The sequence below is a fragment of the Emys orbicularis genome, chromosome 14 (genome assembly GCF_028017835.1).
Source record: "Emys orbicularis isolate rEmyOrb1 chromosome 14, rEmyOrb1.hap1, whole genome shotgun sequence".
Taxonomy (NCBI): Eukaryota; Metazoa; Chordata; order Testudines; family Emydidae; genus Emys; species Emys orbicularis.
This window is the reverse complement of record NC_088696.1, coordinates 29,719,241-29,741,353: the sequence shown is the minus strand read 5'-3', so window position 1 is coordinate 29,741,353 and position 22,113 is coordinate 29,719,241. Positions and strand designations below refer to the sequence as shown.

General features: G+C 38.8%; 1 protein-coding gene across 2 annotated transcripts in view; it reads left to right on the top strand.

Annotated features, from left to right (window-relative positions):
* Nucleotides 1-22,113, top strand: part of TOX3 (TOX high mobility group box family member 3) — an 89,682-nt gene that overhangs the window by 50,574 nt on the left and 16,995 nt on the right. The window contains exons 2-3 of one of the 2 annotated variants that reach the window (XM_065416861.1): nt 11,215-11,280; nt 15,240-15,491. In XM_065416861.1, coding sequence (XP_065272933.1) covers nt 11,215-11,280; nt 15,240-15,491 — 318 coding nt within the window. Of the gene's footprint in view, nt 1-11,214; nt 11,281-15,236; nt 15,492-22,113 lie in introns of both variants that reach the window. The other variant, XM_065416860.1, reaches the window with a different exon arrangement.

Here is a 22,113-nt window from a genome sequence, read left to right as displayed (position 1 = left end):
AAGTCTTTTATCTTGGAGAACTGTTCATTTTATCCTTTTAACTGCCCTGGAAACTGGCTGCAAATTGCAACGAATAAACAACTCAACCCGAGTACCTGTGTTAGGCACTAAACGTGTTCCTACTTAACCTGCTGTGGCTTGAAGATGCTGTGAGGAAGGCAAAAAACTCCTTGTCCTCTGCAAATTGGCCCCTGGGAGAACAAATTCCGTCGTGACCCCCCCAAAGGGTTGAATGTCTATACCTGCAGCATCTGTCAGACTGGATTCCAATTCCTAGTTCGGGGTGACTAGTTTGAGGCCACTGGAACGGAGCTGAAAGAGGCTCCACATGGCCTCCGCTCCATGTTAAATCATGGGAGCTGTGATATGCTGGCCAATCAGCACTCTCCCTCCCTACTGGCCAATGGGTGCAAGAGACTTCCAGAGTGGAGAAGCGAGTGTCTTCCTCCCTTGCTGCTGTTCCCTTTCACTGCCATTCTCATTGAGACAAGTGGATGGTATTTTTAAAATTTTACCCATTTGTCTATCTTCAAGTTACTTACTGTATTTCTCTATCTGCTTCTTTCTAGTGTGAATACCAGGGATGAGTTCTCTCAAGACTAAATGTTCATTTTTATTCACTAATTTTCAAAACAGATTTATACTAGGGTTTTGGTAGTTAAAAGGATGGTAATGTGTACAGTTATTATTTAAATTATTATTATTTAAGAATTGCTAAGTATTATGGGTAAAATCCTGGCCCCATTGAAGTCAGTGGCCATACTATCTTAGTGGGACCAAGGTTTCATCCTACGTATCTAAACTCTCCCCATCTCACTCATAGTTAATGTTCTGAAAATCATGGGATATTTTAGAGCGAATTATTCCCCACCATATTTTTCATACTTTCAGATTTGAGGCTTATTGGTACAGCTGTGAAAATATGGTCATGTTTTTAGAACAGGGTATAATATAAAGTTGATTATGTACTGTAGCTTATATTTTACTTTCTGGAAATGTGTTATGCCTCATCACTGCTACAGAAGAATAACACACTCTATAGCCCATATTTAATTTTTTGAGATTTTGAGGAGGCTATGTTGGAGAGGAAGCCAGACTCTATGAACCTCTCACCTGTAATGTGTTCCTGACAGTATTGCCTCAGCTCCTAGTTTCATATGGATTCATGAGAATTTCAACTTTCATTTAAAAAAAAAAAAAAAAGTTTCTAGCCCTCCTGGCTGCAGGGAACAGATTGAAAACCCTAAAGGCAAGTACACCATAAAGGTTCAAAAACCAGAACGCAAATAATCAGAATCTAAATTATTGTTGTTATAAAATCTTGTGATTTTTAAGCTAACATCATGGTGTTTTAGGAGCTGATTCATGATTTGTGAGTGTCTGACGTTGGCAATACTGCAAGTGAAAGGTATAAGAGTTCAAAAGAAGGGGAGGGGTTGCACAATATTTAAAGCCTAACCGTGCTCCTTGGGTTGGTTTGACATTGTCCATTAGGACAAGCATGTAGGGTGGGAAAGAAACTTTAACCTAGTGATACTCAGACCTTAATGGCTCAGGAGCCAAATTAGCAATCAACATTACTCAAAAGAGCCACAGTAGTGTGAATTAATTATTTCACTTACTATATCTTTTTCTTTCTTTCTTTCTTATTCTCACCAAGTATTATTATTTTATCAACTACAGTAACATAGTAAAAGCATCCTTAATAACTTAGGGTATGTCTACACCCAGCCGCTAGTTCGGCGGCTGGCAATCGAAGTTCTGGGTTCGACTTATCGCGTCTTGTCTGGACGCGATAAGTCGAACCAGGAAGTGCTCGCCGTCGACTGCGGTACTCCAGCTAGACGAGAGGAGTACCGTGGAGTCGACGGGGGAGCCTGCCTGCCGCGTGTGGACCGAGGTAAGATCGAACTAAGGTACTTCGAACTTCAGCTACGTTATTCACGTAGCTGAAGTTGCGTACCTTAGTTCGATTTGGGGGGTGAGTGTAGACAAGCCTTAGATTGCCTAATAATTAAATCACAGTGTTTTAATATCATGTGCTGTAAAGAGCTGCAGGAGGTGCATTACAGAGCCACTTGCGCTCCTGAGCCTCAGTCTGAGTATCACTGCTTTAACCCAATATAGGAAAAATGTTTTTAAAAACTGCAATGTGTAGTGAGATTAGACATTTCAGTTCAAGCTTTGTAATCGAAAGTATGTAATTGAGAAGACCAGCAATGGTGGTCTACTGGAATACAGAATGGCAATTACTTGACTGCTTTGGATTGGCACTAATAATAAGCTACAAGAGATTTCTTACCATTCCCCAAAGTGAAAACAAACACCCTCCCCACCTACCTAACCTTATGATGGAGTAAAAAGGATGAAATCCTGGCCCCACTGAAGTCCATGGCTATTTCACCCCAAGGACTGTTGTAATTTTAAAGACATAGGACCAAATAATGTCATTAGTTTTAATGCAAAGCTCCCACTCATTTGGATGGGTATTGCTAGGGCCCTACCAAATTCACGGCCATGAAAAATGCATCACAGACCGTGAAATCTGGTCTTGTGTGCTTTTACCCTATACTATACAGATTTCCCAGGAGAGATAAGTGTTTCTCAAATTGGGGGTCCTGATCCAAAAGGGAGTTGCATGGGGGAGGTCGCAAGGTTATTTTAGGGGCGTTGCGGTATTGCCACCCTTACTTCTGTGCGGCCTTCAGAGCTGGATGGCCAAAGAGTGGCGGCAGCTGACTGAGGGCCCAGCTCTGCAGGCAGCAGCGCAGAAGTAAGGGTGGTAATACCATACCATGCCATCCTTACTTCTGCGCTGCTGCTGGTGGTGGCTCTGCCTCCCGGCCAGCAGCTGCCACTCTCCAGCTGCCCAGCTCTCAAGGCAGCGCTGCCGCCAGCAGCAACACAGAAGTAAGGGTAGCAGTATTGCACCTCTCCCCTTCCTCCCCCCCCCCCAAACACAATAACCTTGCCACCTCCCCACAACTCCTTTTGGGGTCAGGACTCCTACAATTACAACACTGTGAAATTTCAAATTTAAATAGCTGAAATCATGAAAATAACAGGAGTACTTGTGGCACCTTAGAGACTAACAAATTTATTAGAGCATAAGCTTTCGTGGGCTACAACCCACTTCTTCGGATGCATATAGAGTGAACCATATATTGAGGAGATATATATACACCCACATACAGAGAGCATGAACAGGTGGGAGTTGTCTTACCAACTCTGAGAGGCCAATTAAGTAAGAGAAAAAAAACTTTTGAAGTGATAATCAAGATGGTTCAGTACAGACAGTTTGATAAGAAGCAAGTGTGAAAATACTTACAAGGGGAGATAGATTCAATGTTTGTAATGGCTCAGCCATTCCCAATCCCTATTTAGCCCTGAGTTGATTGTGTCTAGTTTGCATATCAATTCCAGCTCAGCAGTCTCTCGTTGGCGTCTGTTTTTGAAGTTTTTCTGTTTTAAGATAGCCACCCGCAGGTCTGTCAAAGAATGGCCAGACAGGTTAAAGTGTTCTCCCACTGGTTTTTGAGTATTATGATTCCTGATGTCAGATTTGTGTCCATTAATTCTTTTGCGTAGAGACTGTCCGGTTTGGCCAATGTACATGGCAGAGGGGCATTGCTGGCACATGATGGCATATATCACATTGGTAGATGTGCAGGTGAACGAGCCACTGATGGTATAGCTGATGTGATTAGGCCCTATGATGGTGTCACTTGAATAGATATGTGGACAGAGTTGGCATCGGGCTTTGTTACAAGGATAGGTTCCTGGGTCAGTGTTTTTGTTCAGTGATGTGTGGTTGCTGGTGAGTATTTGCTTTAGGTTGGGGGGTTGTCTGTAAGCGAGGACAGGTCTGTCTCCCAAGATCTGTGAGAGTAAAGGATCATCTTTCAGGATAGGTTGTAGATCTCTGATGATGCGCTGGAGAGGTTTTAGTTGGGGGCTGAAGGTGACAGCTAGTGGTGTTCTGTTATTTTCTTTGTTGGCCCTGTCTTGTAGGAGGTGACTTCTGGGTACTCGTCTGGCTCTGTCAATCTGTTTTTTCACTTCAGCAGGTGGGTATTGTAGTTTTAAGAATGCTTGATAGAGATCTTGTAGGTGCTTGTCTCTATCTGAGGGATTGGAGCAAATGCGGTTATATCTTAGAGCTTGGCTGTAGACAATGGATCGTGTGGTGTGTCCTGGATGGAAGCTGGAGGCATGTAGGTAAGTGTAGCGGTCAGTAGGTTTCCGGTACAGGGTGGTATTTATGTGACCATCGCTTATTAGCACAGTAGTGTCCAGGAAATGGACCGCTTGTGTGGATTGATCTAGGCTGAGGTTGATGGTGGGATGGAAATTATTGAAATCATGGTGGAATTCCTCAAGGGCTTCTTTTCCATGGGTCCAGATGATGAAGATGTCATCAATGTAGCGCAAGTAGAGTAGGGGCGTTAGGGGACGAGAGCTAAGGAAGCGTTGTTCTAAGTCAGCCATAAAAATGTTGGCATACTGCGGGGCCATGCGGGTACCCATAGCAGTGCCGCTGACTTGAAGGTATATATTGTCCCCAAATGTGAAATAGTTGTGGGTGAGGACAAAGTCACAGAGTTCAGCCACTAGGTTAGCTGTGACATTATCGGGGATACTGTTCCTGATAGCTTGTAGTCCATCTGTGTGTGGAATATTGGTGTAGAGGGCTTCTACGTCCATAGTGGCCAGGATGGTGTTTTCTGGAAGATCACCGATGGATTCTAGTTTCCTCAGGAAGTCAGTAGTATCTCGAAGATAGCTAGGAGTGCTGGTAGCGTAGGGTCTGAGGAGAGAGTCCACATAACCAGACAAGCCTGATGTTAGGGTGCCAATGCCTGAGATGATGGGGCGTCCAGGATTTCCAGGTTTATGGATCTTGGGTAGCAAATAGAATGTCCCTGGTCGGGGTTCTAGGCATGTGTCTGTACAGATTTGTTCCTGTGCTTTGTCAGGGAGTTTTTTTAGCAGATGGTGTAATTTCTTTAGGTAATCCTCAGTGGGATCAGAGGATAATGGCCTGTAGAATGTGGTGTTAGAGAGCTGTCTAGCAGCCTCTTGGTCATATTCCAATTTATTCATGATGACGACAGCACCTCCTTTGTCAGCCTTTTTGATAATGATGTCAGGGTTGTTTCTGAGGCTGTAGATGGCGTTGTGTTCAGCATGGCTGAGGTTATGGGGCAAGTGATGTTGCTTATCCACAATTTCAGCCTTTGCACGTTGACGGAAGCAATCTATGTAGAAATCCAGTCTGTTGTTTCGACCGTCCGGAGGAGTCCACGCAGAATCCTTTTGTTTGTAGTGCTGGTAGGGGGGATTCTGTGGGTTAGTATGCTGTTCAGAGGTATGTTGGAAATATTCTTTGAGTCGGAGACGTCGAAAGTAGGATTCTAGGTCACCGCAGAACTGTATCATGTTCGTGGGTCTGGAGGGACAAAAGGAGAGGCCCCGAGATAGGACAGACTCTTCTGCTGGGCTAAGAGTATAGCTGGAAAGGTTAACAATATTGCTGGGTGGGTTAAGGGAACTACTGTTGTGGCTCCTTGTGGCATGTAGCAGTTTAGATAGTTTAGTGTCCTTTTTCCTTTGTAGAGAGGCAAAGTTTGTCTTGTAAATGGCTTGTCTAGTTTTTGTAAAGTCTATCCATGAGGAAGTTTGTGTGGAAGGTTGGTTTCTTATGAGAGTATCCAGTTTTGAGAGCTCATTCTTAATCTTTCCCTGTTTGTTGTATAGGATGCTGATCAGGTGGTTTCGCAGTTTCTTTGAGAGTGTGTGACACAGTCTCTCAGCATAGTCTGTGTGATATGTAGATTGTAATGGATTTTTTACCTTTAGTCCTTTTGGTATGATGTCCATCTGCTTGCATTTGGAAAGGAAGATGATGTCTGTCTGTATCTGTACGAGTTTTTTCATGAAGTTGATGGATTTCCACTCCATACGGCTAAATGCAGTGCCTTGCATAATGACAGGTTTCAGAGTAGCAGCCGTGTTAGTCTGTATCCGCAAAAATAACAGGAGTACTTGTGGCACCTTAGAGACTAACAAATTTATTAGAGCATAAGCTTTCGTGGGCTACAACCCACTTCTTCGGATGCATATAGAGTGAACCATATATTGAGGAGATATATATACACCCACATACAGAGAGCATGAACAGGTGGGAGTTGTCTTACCAACTCTGAGAGGCCAATTAAGTAAGAGAAAAAAAACTTTTGAAGTGATAATCAAGATGGTTCAGTACAGACAGTTTGATAAGAAGCAAGTGTGAAAATACTTACAAGGGGAGATAGATTCAATGTTTGTAATGGCTCAGCCATTCCCAATCCCTATTTAGCCCTGAGTTGATTGTGTCTAGTTTGCATATCAATTCCAGCTCAGCAGTCTCTCGTTGGCGTCTGTTTTTGAAGTTTTTCTGTTTTAAGATAGCCACCCGCAGGTCTGTCAAAGAATGGCCAGACAGGTTAAAGTGTTCTCCCACTGGTTTTTGAGTATTATGATTCCTGATGTCAGATTTGTGTCCATTAATTCTTTTGCGTAGAGACTGTCCGGTTTGGCCAATGTACATGGCAGAGGGGCATTGCTGGCACATGATGGCATATATCACATTGGTAGATGTGCAGGTGAACGAGCCACTGATGGTATAGCTGATGTGATTAGGCCCTATGATGGTGTCACTTGAATAGATATGTGGACAGAGTTGGCATCGGGCTTTGTTACAAGGATAGGTTCCTGGGTCAGTGTTTTTGTTCAGTGATGTGTGGTTGCTGGTGAGTATTTGCTTTAGGTTGGGGGGTTGTCTGTAAGCGAGGACAGGTCTGTCTCCCAAGATCTGTGAGAGTAAAGGATCATCTTTCAGGATAGGTTGTAGATCTCTGATGATGCGCTGGAGAGGATGATTTTTTAAATCCTATGACCGTGAAATTGACCTAAATGGCCTGTGAATTTGGGAGGGCCCTAGGCATTGTACATGCAGAATGAATGAAAGAGATGATTTGTTTGTTCAAAACAGTTTTATCTTGCCTGCTTTTCTTTTTTCAACGCATTGCAGAAAATGAGGGTGCATATACAGTTTCTTTTGCTCCATCAAAATACAGTGTGCATATGTAAAAGTGAGACTGCGTGCAAGTCTTAGTCAGTATTGGAACTGGATTTTGTGCAATTCTTGAAATCAAACAAGCATGAGCTAATGGCTAAACACAGGACTGGCAGCCAGTAAAACTTGTTGTTTTCAGTTGGGCCGCAGACTTGCTTTGTGACCTGGGAAAGTCACTTATGGTTCCTCTGTTTCTGTATAACTGGGATAACACTGCATGCTGCTTCAGAGACTTTTATTTATTAATAGTTGTAGAGTGCTTTGAGATTTTCAGGTGAAAGACACCGTACAGTACAAAGTATTACTGACTATTATTATTAAGTAATTTTTAAAACAAAACATAGGCCAACTCAAACAGTAAGGTATCAGGGCTAGATCCAGCAGCTAGATCCACCTTAATGCCCCAGTCAGTGAAATCAGTGAAGCGTCACAAGGGTTGCGTTCATGTGAATTACATTGCAGGATCTAGTCCTCATTTTGCACCCCTATTCTCAAGTATGTAGACTACTGGTATATGTTAGTCTGGGCAAGTGAGTTCCCAGAAAATAAATGGAGATAAGTGTTGACTCATTTCACACAACACATTTGATTTGTCTGCCTATTCTAAATTAAATATTTTACTAAAATAGAATAGAACTCCTTGTTCTATTTAGAATGATTTATAACTGTTCCCAGATGATCATAAAGTGTTTCTAAATTAAAAGCCATTAATTATAGCTTTATATAGATACAAAAGATATGCAAGAAGTGCTTTGTAATTCCAGCTCTGCACTTCAGGTGAGAGCTTTTAAAATTACTTGGACCATTGGAGCCACCTGCTTGACTAACTGCTGAGGGCCCTGTGTTTCAGTACTCATCAGTGCATTGCGGTGTTAACATTGTTACTGATTTTTCTCATTTCTCCAGGGCAAATACTAATTAATGGATACAATTCACAGCTGATTAGCTGTAGTTTCTTCAGTAATTACATTCGCATACTAACTGTTCAGAAGAGGATTTCTAACCCAGTTCTTATTTCACTCTAAGCTTAATTTGTTTTTTGAATTGTTTAGGTCCTTAAGATAATAACCATTTTATTTTCCTGTGTCATTTGTGGTTACTATTAGATAATAAGTAAGTTTAATCTTTAAAATGTTCACTGATAAAACATAGTTTGTCTTAAATGGATTTCTAATTCACAGACAAAAATCTACAATTAAATAATGTAGAAGTTGTGATACACACTGACAAAAGCACAGGTACTGCATGGTCTGAGGTTAGTTCCTGAAGTTATATAAAATAGGAGCTGCAATTCTCAATCACAATAGCAAATTAAAAATGTAGTTGCAACCTTCACTTTGACTTTCCTTGTTTTCTCATTTTGTTCCACATTCTTAATGACACACAGACATAATTTTCAATCTGTGAATTGCTTTTTTTTTTCACTTTAAGAGCATAAAGTTGAGGGGGAAAAAACAGTTATGGCATTCAGATCTGCTGCAACCTATATTGTACTTAAGTATATGAAGACGAAGAAAGTACATCATTCTAACCCTTTTTAAAGGTATATAGCCAAAACCTGGCTTGTTGTGAGCAGGTCCAATCTCAGGAAAGATATGCTCGTTTTACAGTAGGGTTAAATTTGGCTCTACCCAGTAGATTGTGATAAAATCACTCTCTTGTACATGACTGTATTTAGATATTATTTTAACAAGTGGTTTTTTTTTTTTTGTTACTGGAGCCATTATAGTTTTTCATGTAAATCCTTCTTAGTTCTCGGCTCACTGACATGAGAAATCTATCATGTCAGTCTCACTGCTGTGCATGAGTACTAAGTCTGTATGCTAAAAATCCACACAAAATCTTGTCCGGAAAAAAATCCTGTGAATATGCAATGGCTGACTCTAAAAACTAATCCTCTGAATTTTATATCTACATCATCTTTAGATATATAGTTAGTTGTAGTTATGACACAGTATAAGTATGCCATAAACACCAGTTTTACTTAGACCATGTACTAGATACAGTTTGTGTATCGCTTCGTATTTTGGGGTGGAGATTTTACTCTCTAATTTTGTAAGTTGCAGTTGATCTCTTACCTTCCCTTCTCCCCATAGTTCCTCCCATTCTGTCTTCTACCCTGTTTCTAAACTCTGCTATCCACAAGGGCATGATCCACAGGCCAGTGAAGTCAATGGAAAGACATTCATTTTACTACAGTGGGCTTTGGATCAGACCCCTGTTCCCTTTACCCATCTTCCTTTTCTTCTCTCCTCCCAATGCTGCTGCAGTTGTCCCATATTTGAGTTTGGGGAAAGGTTCTTGTGAAAGTCTTTCAGGGAAATTAGCCCTTTCAAGAAAAGACCGAGTTTTCTCCCCCCAGTCCCATTCTCTGATGCTGCAGGTATGAGGGGCAAGGTCTGAAACCTCTTCATCACCAAGACCTCCAGGCAGTAAGTTGGACAAAGTACTGAGTGAAGGTGGAGGACATACCTTTTCATTATGGATTCATCATGCTCTGGCAGCATTATAGGATTCTATCATTTGGAGCAGACAATTGTGGGGGTGGCTGTGAAAGTGAATATTTCTCCATCCTCAGACACTCATTGTAGAGCCCTGTAGTATCAAAAATGTCTATTTTAAAAAAAATCATTTCAAATAAAATGCACGCAAGACTTTGTAAGACAAGGAAAAGACCCAAGGAAAGATTTATATTTGAGTTATAAAACTTAGAAAATAGGAGGTCAGGATAGAAATGCTGATGCAACCTTAACTCTCATGGTGTGAGAAGGCCATTTTATTGACAGTGTATAAAAAATTAACGTGTTCAGAGATTTCAGCAATCCCTTTTTTTCACTCTTGCCCACAATGCTGTGTTAGGTATTAAATATTAGTTTGCAACAACACTAATGAACATAGATAACATACATAAATGTGGCGTAGGGACTCTTTCCTTTTTTGCTACCCTTTATTATATTTTTTCACTATGCCTCATAGTAAATAGAACCTTAGAAACACAAAGGAGGTTTGAAACTCCATAGCTTAGTGTTTCAGCTGACAACACAAACACACCAATGGTATTTGTTCTTGAAAAGCAAAGCTTATGAAATGCTCTTGTGTGTGTGTGTGTGTGTGTGTGTTGAGAATACATATAAAGATAGTTACCAGTCTACCTATTTTCCTACAAACATCTGACTGCTGCCATTGAAGAGAGCAGTGCATGTAAATCACCAGTTAGCCAAATACTGGTAATATCCTCTTTTCCATACTAGTCTCTAAAAAGAATAAATATTTCTCAAATACAGTCAACTGATATTCATGATTCAGAGTTTGAAGGAAGGAAACTTGGGGGAGAAAATCTCCATGAGGATACCCGTTGATTGTTCACATGTGTGGGAGGAAGTGGCCCTCAGTGGAATGGGGCACTGACCGACCACAAACCTGGCAGTTCCCCCGCACAATTCCCCTATCCCGGCCCTCCATTGGCTCCCTGGCAGTGTGACTCCATTGGAATGAGAACTGAGCAAAAGATTTCAAATTTTTGAATGGGTGGGAGGAGACGAGGGAGAAGTGTTTAAAAAAAAAAAAAAATCTTGCAGACTTCCTTCATCCTCCCTCCCCCTCTTTCCTTTTTAAAATCAGCTCTAATTGAAACCCTGCTACTGGGGACTCCCCAGGCATTGGTTCCCCTCAGGACCTCCTGGGTGATGGGTGGGCCTTTGCAGAAACATAATAGAGCCTGGGGATGAAGTATCTATTTCTGAGAATGGACCTGTGAAGTGCTTGGTTGATAGAGGTGATTGTGCTGCAGAGTCAGCTGACCCCGCCTTCTGCATGAGAAGGGACAGATTCCATGCACAGAGTGGACCCTTCCTATGCACAACTGGGGGACACAAATGATCCATACTAATTCAATCAGCAATATAATAATCAGAATCATCCAGCTTGGTTGTGACTATAGCAGCTCCAAAAGAGCTTGTGCAGATTTACATCTTCTCTTTTTTTCAGAAGCAGTTCTTTTCTGGGTAGTTGATGGGATAAAGAATATATTTTGACTGTATAGTCATAAAGGTTTATCATGGCATATATTAAAAGCCAAATATCTATTTTTCTTTCAGTTTGGAAACAATAACAACTACATGAACATGACGGAGGCAAATAATGCATTTCTTACTGCAAATGAGGTAGATGTTTTTCTTTTTATCTGTGTTCATATTCTGCTGTTTGCTTTGATAATTTAACAGACTTTCAACAGATGAAGAGTGAAGTGCTGAATTTGTATGTGTTTTATGGAGCACAAAATAAAGACTTTAATGAGAAAGAAAATAACCTGACAGCTCTCCATTACTACTCAATTTAGCTGTCCATAAGGCTGTTACTTACATAGCATGTCAATAGAAACAAATCTGCTTTATGTATGAAAAAAATTATAAACAGAAGGAAACAAATAAAAGGCACAGTAGGTGTAGATTTTGAAAGCAAGCCTAGTAGAAGTCATTAGTAGCAAATATGCTAATTTCACTCATAGATACAAACATTTTAATTTGGGTTCTTAACATTCACATAAGTTAGAAAACGAAACAACTTAGTTGGCTGCAATGTTTGTGTTGCGGGAAGGAGGAACAGACTTTCAGCCAAGTTTTACACATGGGCTTGGGAACAAGCCTTGGGTCTCAACTGATGTAGGCTGACAGGTCATTGAGGTGATACATTTGGCTGCTAGCTTTTAGGAGTGGGGCTAGTAAAGGGCGGTGTGCACCAACCACAGTGTTCCCGTAGTTGTTTTTAGACCACGATCTACTGCCAGCCAGTTGTTTAGACTGTCATTGCAGTAGTATTGACATCAGCTCCAGATGGAGCTGCCTTTTGGGCATACCTGGAAAATAACCGCTATTCTTCCAATGAGGGTGGAACGATAAAAAGGGCAAGATGTATTGCCTAAAAAGTATGTGCATGCGTGTGTAATATATGAATATGGAGAGAGAGGCAGAAACTGGTAGTAAGTAATATTTAATATGTACATAAGGTGTATATCATAAATCTCCCAAGGGTGAGGAAAGGTTAGAAAAATGAGCAGCCTTGACCTTATTCATTGAAAGTGACAATTCTGTCATGACTGTGCTCGTTATAGTAAAACAGAAAGTGGTATGGAATTAAGTGGCAAAGAAGGTGTTACAATAAAGATGAAGGTTCAAATTAAGAGTATTATTTTATGAATCATTTTTACAATGGCCACCATCTCTTTTTATACAACAAGACTGCTTAGATAAGGGAATATTGTTTGGCACTGGCTCCAGTGTTGTTTGTGATAATGAACACAAACCCCATCTGTAATGACAACATGATGTTTCATTCTGTAGAATTTCTTTCCTACATTTGAATCAAACATTGATGAAAGCTCTGCTGCCAGCAGCTGTTCAGAGACAATTTAATTCCAGCTGTGATAATTCACCGTGTCAGACATTGGCTGTTATATGTTGATACAACAGTTCTCCAGATTTGCATTTTTATCAAAAGGAACAAATGTTTTGAACATTTCAGTACAGATGGCATTTAACCATGCACACACTTTTAAAAAAAAATGTAAGAAATAAATATTTGAAAAGTTAATAACTTAAAAAATACAATTGGTAAGATAACCCCCAGAAATGTTATACTATCTTGGTTATAACAGCACCTTTCTGCAATATCAAATCACATACCTCTTTTTACAATCTGAATAGCCCAATGATTTGGATTAAGACTACATCACTAGAATACTTTTTTTTTCTTTTAGATTACATCTCTTTTATCCTCATTCTTGGATCATGTAGAGATATTTTTGAATGTATACTTATTTCAAGCAATTATATTGTGAGAATTAGTTTTATGTTAAGTACTCATCAGTTTACTCATGATTGTCTCTCTACTTGTCGTAAATTTTAAAAATGTTGCATTATTATATGGCTGCATTATATGTTTATACAGTTGTAATGGATTTATCCCTTTAGATGAGGAAACAAAATCCCATTCTCATAATTACTACGACCTCATAAATATGACACTTAAAACAGAGTTTCAGAGCTAGTCTAATAATACTGATTTCACTGCTTGGAGAAAGAATAAGAATATGATTAAGTGATAATATTTGCATTATAGTGTGAGCCTAACTTGGCAATTACTGCATTCGGTGTGTGTTTTGTTATTCAGTTTTTACATTTAAACGAGCGCAGCTTATTCATTAGGATTTTGCATATGGACACCGCCGTGCTAGAAAACCATTTTATTCCCGTAAATAATGCCCTACAGAGAGAACAGTGTAAGCACTAGAACACTTTCACATTTAGAATCCACACATTTGCTTTGTTTTCCGTCTCTGTGTCATGATGATTACCATGACCCATTTTTAAAGCACCTTAAATATTTATTGAAATAATATTTCAAGTGTTAATTACAGTGGTAATGAAAACAGCCAAATGCCACATATCAAGAATGAGTGTTTATCCGTATTGTTAATGTGATATGTTAGATTTCATTAAGCAGTAATGGGGTAGCAAATGAGTCACAAATTACAGTTGCATCTGTTACTAGACCACATTAGTGCCAAAATAACTGCAAATGCAGCCATAGGGTTATGTTCATTAGCCAACCACTTCTCATGGCCAATCCATCCTTTGTGTTTGTGAACTCAGAGCCCCACAGTAAGAAAATGTGCGCCTTTTGTAACATGGCAATGAAAGTCAAATGTCTCCCTAATGCAGGACCAGCTTTCAAATCTGGAATTAAGCTGCGATATTCTGCATCAAACGAGACTGCTAGAGTCTCAGCAGACTCTCTCACTATGCTCCTGCAGACTGTAGCAGTCTGGGACCTCATCATTTCTGGTGAGAGACCAATAATGACAGCTGACAGGTTCTGTATGCAAGCAAAGGTTTTACTTGTGTTTCAGTTTCCATCTTCTCTCAAGCGGTTATTAATTTATATCATCATTAACAGTTTGAAGGATGACAATTTACAGCAGTTAATGAGATCTTTCACTGAACATATCATTTTAAAATTAACTGGAATTAAGACACTCTTTCAAACAATGTAAATAATACATGAAACAATGTTTGCCCCTCTCAACTAGAATTTTGAACTAATACAAACAAATAAATCCCAGAGCAGTGTTGCGTGTTCAAAACAAGACAAAGTGCCTATTTTAGGATTGCCAGCTGCCCAGTTTGATTGAGATAGTCCTGATTTGGGTACATGTGAAATGGCCTAATTTCAAGTATTAGATTTCTATTATTAAGCAGCAGTGGACCTGAAGTAATATACAGAAATTCATTTAGCTCACAAGAAAGAAATCTGAATAAGCATAGTTTTTTTCCCCCCTCAAATAAAAGTCAGCAATGTAGAGGCCAGATCCAGACTGTAGTTGAGTAAAGATTATCTTAGACACACACACAAACATACACATACAAACCCTGAAGATAACTAGCAGTAAATGTTCTGCTCCAGGCATCTTAACAGGTGTTTACTTAATAAAAAAATCCACTGTTCAAACATGCTGGCTTGCTTCAAAAAACACTGGAAGCTACTATAATCACCATTGCTATTGTATAAATGTCTGTACTCCAAATAATAACCCTTCTGTAAAGGGGTCCATTATACTTCATGGGTGGAGTAGAAAAGAAATTGAAAACTGAATTATAATATTTCATGTTTGTTAGTTGTAAAAGGAAACAAAAGATGTGCCGTGTTCAGTACTGGATTAATGGAGTGTATGTGCTACAAAATTGTCAGTATTTTATGAAGCATAAGAATAATGTAAGCCATTGATGCTATTTCAAAAACATATAAATAAAGTGGCAATTTGTTATACGGCCAAATCCAGTGTGGCTGATGTTCAGTCTAACAACAAAGACAGATGTTGCTAATTAAGTATGCATTAAAAAACTGTTAATACCGATACTCCATTAAAACCATATGATAATGAGACTTAAATCTTTAATCAGAATTATCCACAAAGCCCTATGTATATGAAACTTATAAAATTTGTTATTTTCAGAGTTTTCATTTGAGAGCTAAATAATCCAGAATTCCTTTGGTTTGCAAATCCAAAAATGGATATTTAGAATGGTGCACTCTAATATGGTTGCTTTTTCTTTTCTTTTAGCAGACATTCCATACTCCAAGCCTTGGAGATGAAGAGTTTGAGATCCCACCAATTACGCCCCCTCCTGAGTCAGACCCCACGCTGGGAATGGCAGATATACTGTTGCCCTTTCAGGGTCTAGGCGACCAGCTGCCTGGACAAGGAAATGAATTTACACCCCAGTTTCCTCCACAGAGCTTGGATCTTCCTTCTATTACAATATCACGAAATCTTGTGGAGCAAGATGGTGTAATCCACAGTAATGGATTGCATATGGTAGGCATGGTCCTTTGTATCTTTCAGTGAATTAATAGCACCTGTCAAAACATAGAAATGCAGATTTTTGTAACATGTAAAAATACCTATTTTCATTGACTTCTCAAAATATCAGTCTGAGGTAGTAGAACAGTAGTCACCCTTAAACACTTGCCAGTATTAAATAGATAATATTACCTGCGTATCTGCAGCACTTTACATATGATAGGAAATACTACAACTAATGGAATAGCATTATTTGCTTCACTATGGCAACTAGAAAATGTTTAAGGATAACTATTCAGGAATGTGGGCTTTGTTATTAATAAACCATGTATTGTTGAGCTGCGTATGAATGGATTTCTCTATCTTACAATAAAGGAACCAGCCTGGTAATAGTGTTAACATAAGAATTTGCAATCTGGGACTGGATTTAGAAACCCATGTCCATAGGCCAGACTCGACCACTGAATGCACTCAGGTCTGCTGAGGAAGTTCATGAGAACTATATCTGCACTTTTGAGGGCAGAATTTGTCCTATAGAATTGATGGAACTGGCTCTTCCCCTGTAAAAATTCCTCCTGTGTTAGGCCAGTAAGTTCTAAGGGAATTATTTGGCTATGTTTTGGGTGGAAGGTAAGGAACTGCCTTGACAGTACCAGGGGATGGTTTGCTAGCATAATACAGAGAATGTTTCTTCATTTCCTTTCCCTTTTGAACCAACCTATCGACAGTAAAGGAAATATTTGACTATACTATGTATGTATATTCCATGGAGTTATTCTAAGGACCCTGCATTTAATCTTTTTAAATTAATAACCTGAGTTTATTTTCAGTATTTTGATTAGGCTTGGAAATACAGACTAAGATTGTCCTTTGAGGCTCCGCAAACACAGGGACGCTCTGCTTGTGCATGCCCCTGGGAGTGGTGATAGGCTGAGGCCAGGCATCATCTACCCCTGGGCCTCTGGAAAGCCTGGGGTGGGGTGGGGATGGGGTGCAAGGTAGAGATCTGACTGTGGGGAAAGGTTCGGCCAGCGCGATAGGTACACCATTAACCCCAACAATCAGAATCCACTAAAAAATTAGTAAAGCCTTAAGGTATATTAACTTTTCTACAGAGCCTTTTCATGCTGTAAAACTCCCACTTTAGTGGGAAGTCTCTTGGGACAGCAGTGGGTTGAGGAGTCTCTGGCCAGGATGACTCTGACCATATGGCTGGGAAAGTTGTAGGGGGAACTTTCAGAAGACACAGTTCCTCAAACAGACTGCCATGGTGTCTAGTAGATCTGCATGTAGCTTGCAGGGTCCATGTATTTTATTGCCCACACTGTTTGCTCATTCCAGTGTACAGGGATTCAAATCTCACTTCTTGATCTGGCGGGGAACTCTATAAAAGGGAACCTTGTAGTTTTTTCTCCTACAGGTCCCATTTTTTGAGTGGTTTTGGGGTTAGGCTATCAGATCCACAATTATTTCCAATCTCAGTGGTAAATTTACTGTACTTAGCAATTTAAACTCCATGGCTACAGTTTGAATTAGTTTCTGTATTTCATAATAAAGAATGGCTATATATACAGCTTGACAGATATGTTATACAACTAATAGTTATTTAGTCAGATTAGCAGTTTTCTAGGAGCTTCTGCTTAGTGTGGTGAAATTAAAATACAAGTTTACTGGTGGTCTAGAAGAAAGCAACTCATATTGTCAGTTTACAGTTTTATATAAATTGTCTTATTTTTTTTAAATTAAACACTCCAGATAAGGTAAAAGCATGGAAAGATTGGATTTCCAGAGATTCAATAATTTTTAAAAAATTACAAATACATGTGCAGCAAATGTTTCTTTGGATTTCTCCATTCTAGCTGAAAGCCCATTACAGCTTGCTGGCTTCATTGCAAACTTGAACGTTCCCATTAAGGTCATGATAAATAGCTAATGCTAAAAATAAATAAATAAAAGCATCTCACTGCTGAGCAGGCAGAAAGTCCAAATAATTCCATGGCCAGGAGTCATAACTTTCAGACTACGATCCCTCTCCTCTGATCTCACCCTGCCTGTGTATGTCTTGAGCACAAGGAGTGATTAAACCAGAGAAAAAAAGTTTAATAAAGTCTCAGGCTTTGGAGTAGAAGTAGGGAATTATGTGCCCAAGAAGTAGGGAATCCTGAACTGTTGTGATTTTTATGGGTATATAGTTAACACACCGCAACCGATTCAGGCACAAATAATAGAAAGTTTTTGACCACATCCTGCATACTTCCCCTTGGTGTTACCAGTTGGATTGTGTGAACAAAGTGACCAGGATTTGTTTTTTAATTTTGCATTTTTCATATTTTGTGATTCCCCACAAATAATGGTGTTGGGTGATCCCCTTCAGATCTGCTTATGGAAGAGACCCTCTGATTGGATCGCTTCTTCTCCACTGAACCCTTCACCCCTCCCCCCCACACTAGGTTAGCTACGCTTCTGCAGAATCACGTCCTTCCTTTTCCAGGGCCCACTCTGGGGGAAGGAGTAGACACTGGGGGCTTGATTGTGTACCCATTGAATTTGATACCATAGCTCCCATTGATTCATTGGTGCAGGATTGGTTCCTGGTGGGCTAGGAGGAGACCTCGGCAAGCACACACCTCATCCTCCCACTAGCCCCTCTGAGATTTTCTGAGGAGACTGTCAACCCAAAGCCCCCCCCTGCAATTCAGGTGGTGCTGAGGAAGCTGTACTCTAATGGAGCTGCCTTACTAGGTAGCTGATGATGAATTGTGGGGTAGGTCCCATGGCCTGACCAGGGAGGAACTTTGCAGGGGGATTCGTGTGATGATTTCCTCCCCAGGACTGTCCCTTGTGGGTTTTACTGTGGGAGAGCCAGCCCATGTTTTTAAGCGATTACATTTTTTCTCCCCTTTCTTCTTAAACCAAACTCTTCCCCTCTCCAGAAACACTGGGTAGCTTAAGGATCTATACAAAATAAAGGGTATGTCTACACTACAGGATTAATCCGAATTTATATAATTCGAATTTAGGAAACCGATTTTATAAATTCGAATGTATTCGGCCACACTAGGCACCATTAATTCGGTGGTGTGTGTCCAAGCTACCGTAGTAGCATCGATTTCCAGAGCGTTGCATTGTGGGTAGCCAATAACATCTAATTGCCAATAACATCGAATTGCGGCCACACTAACCTTAATTCGGATTAACAATACCGATTTTGACGCTACTCCTCTCGTCGAGGAGGAGTACAGAAATCGAATTAAAGGGCTCTTTAATTTGAATTAAATGGCTTCGTTGTGTGGACGGGTCAAGCGTTAATTCGAATTAAAGCAGCTAAATCCGAATTAAAGTCGTAGTGTAGACCAGGCCAAAGAATGGTCATCATGCAGGTTTCCCAAAACTCCTTTATCTCTATCTGCTATTCAGATACATTCCTAATGGTTCATCTTTATTCTGAAAATAGATAATGAAAACAGTATATCATATTTTATATTGAAAATGGGCACTTTATTAAACTGGTAAATATTTATTAATAATATTAGAATTCATCTTTAAATTAGACATTTCATGAATTACCTTGCCTGGGAGCTATAAAAACTTTATTACAGCAATAAAAAAATGTAAAGGAGGCATTTTGACTATGAAATTTCATTTCGTGGTCAATTGAATTTACTATATCTGACAGAACTAAAGATGGGGCCATAAAATAATTATGATCATATACACTTACAGAACAATGCTTTTATGCAGTGATTTTGGGTAGTCTTACTTTAATGCTTCATTGATAGTGTATGGCTAATTACAAAAGGAATTTCTAGATACTGAAAAACAAGCAGTAGTTTCCTTTGCTGAATACAAACAGTTAAAATAATTTGAGATGAACCACATCAAGTTCATTGGTCGTTTTCTGAATTATTAGAGAGCTTACTGTAAGTGATAGTTATTTTAGCTTGATATAGACTTACCTTGTTGAAAAGTCCAGTAGAATTTCACCTTGAAGAAATGTCATGAGATTTTAAATCACAAATGTTGAAAAAATAAAATGTGCTTGGACAGAATTATGATTAATACAGTGTGTCTTTGGCTTTGTTCTATGTACTACCTGACATGTTCACCTATAAACTTGAATGCGGAATCGCCAGAGGCATGGTTAAAAATAGGTTATGTCAAGGTTCTCCTATGTCTCCCTTAGGGTACAGAGTTGGCTAGCTACATCATAATACTTTTACAGGCTCCTCAGATACTCCCCATAGGAGGACCAGAAAAATAATAAATAATACTTTACATTATATTCTTGATTTATTATTACTTATATTCTTCAGTTCATGCAAAGTGCAAGCAAGATGTTTATTACCAGAATAAATGTGGTCTAGCAGTTATTAAAAGATTGTATTGATGGATTAACAATTGTTCATGCTATTAAGAACAAGATAGGTTATGATGTATTGGGACTGATTTCCTACCCTGTCACATTGGTTTTGCTTTAGAAAAGAGTGACAATTTGTCACATTGCTGATTAGCTTCATTATTATTGGCAACAACCACAATACATTTATCTTACTTAAATGCATGCTATTACATTTAAAAACAGACAACAGCAACAAAAAAGGGGAGATAAAAGGAGCGCAGTATGATTAACAGTCACATTTTAATAATATGCAAATAAAATCCTAGTATTCAAAAATGTATTAATGAAAAATGGAATGTTGATGCTTTTTTGACTTCAAAGAAACCCTTGATTTACATGATGCAGATACTAAACTTATAAATATCTGACTCAAAACAAGTAGAAATCAGTAGCAATATTCTGGCAAAAACATTTTACACTGAGGCTCCGTTGTCTGTTTAGATGATCATCTGAAAAATTATTTTAATCTACAAAAGATGGCAATTCTATAAAACTACAACTTGTGCTCCTGAGGGTTCCTTTTTTTTAACACCTCTCTATAATCTGCCCAGCCTGCTGAGTAGCATTGACATCAGTAGTACATCAATTTCAGAAAGTGGATTATTTTTACTAGACAGCTATTGTGACATATTGGGTCAGTCATAAATGAAAGATATTCATGCAAGCATGCAATACTTGTAATGAAGTCTCACTCTGACCTTCTGTATGATTGATTCTGTAATTTAGTTTTCTCAGGCAGTGCCTGAAATGAAATGAAATCATGTTGAACAAGTTTTGAATACCCACAGTGCACCAGGAGAAGAAAAATCTGCAGCCCCAGAGGCTTGAGAGAGAGCAGCTGAACGATTTATCTCCATGCTATTATAGCCTTTGCCAGCGTTCAACATTTCTTTCTTTCTTTCTTTTTTTTTTCTTATTTGGCTTAAGTACTTAATTCTGCAGGTAGCTGTAAATGGGAAAATAAAATGCTGTTCAGATTTAAAATGACAGGACAGGAGTATGTGCAGGGGACTGATAAAATATCTTGAATAGAACTGACCTTTCATGTAGCTGAAAGTTACTGGGGGATTCATCCTCATAATTACCATATAGATTATTTTTATTTCTTTCCTGCAATGAAACATTTCAGAGAGCAGTAGTGCTGATTGAATGAAAATTGAACTTGTTAACATTCTTTTCAGCTTAGCCTGTTGTACATAACAGAAGGTTAGCTTTGATGAATTTCGAAATTCTCTTTCTGATATCCAAGAAACAGACAGTAAAGTAATTTTCTCTTTTCAATCTGATTTTTTTTATCCAGAAAAGTATAGATTTTACAAAAACAAACTGATTAATTTACATATATTGCTCCATATATTTTACTGACTGTTGGAGAAATTGTGTTTTCTGTTTGGTGAGGATTTGATCCTATTTGAGCTTTATGATTGTGACAATACCCTGATTACATTTAGGATCCTGCCCAGATACACTTAATTCATTTTGGAATAAACTCATCTTTAATTATGTTACAAGTTAAATGTGGGACTGAGGTCAAAAATCAAAAAATGATGGTGGCTCTAACTGAGATAATAAGAAGAGACTTTTAAATAAACAGTGAACCGATGTCATGGCCTTAAAGAATTTAGTTGCAATTTTTATCCTGTTAGAGAGCAGTAAATACGTCAACTGAAGAAGGAAATGTTATAAACATCTCAAAATAGTGGTGCTTTTTACTTAAAGATCTGAATCTTACTGTATTTAATCCCAAATTGGTAATTTAGTTTTTCAGTGACTAGATTAACTCAAAATTGCCAAAATTAAAGCTTAAAAAAAAAACTAGTTTAAATGGCAAAAAAAGTCTTCATTTCAGGCAATTACTTCACCACACATGACTGCATACCTCTAATTTATATCTTTAATTTTCATTTACAGAGAAACTTCCATGTAATCTTTTTTAATATTCAGTTTATAATTTTATATTTTGAGAGAAAGAAGTAGGTTTTCAATTAATACAGAGTTATAGCTATGTTGTTTAATGTGTTACAGATAAAACAGTTATTTCATGGGTCATTAATGTGTTTAATGCCTGGAACGTTCTATTAAAACAAGCCCTTGTTATTGTTATGAACATGTTTATTGCCATCCTTAATAGGAAAAAATACAACTAATTCTGGAAGGTGATAATTATTCATTTATAGGAACAGTGGCTATTTCTCACCAGAAGAGATCTTTTACTTTCAGTGATTTGATTTTTTTCTC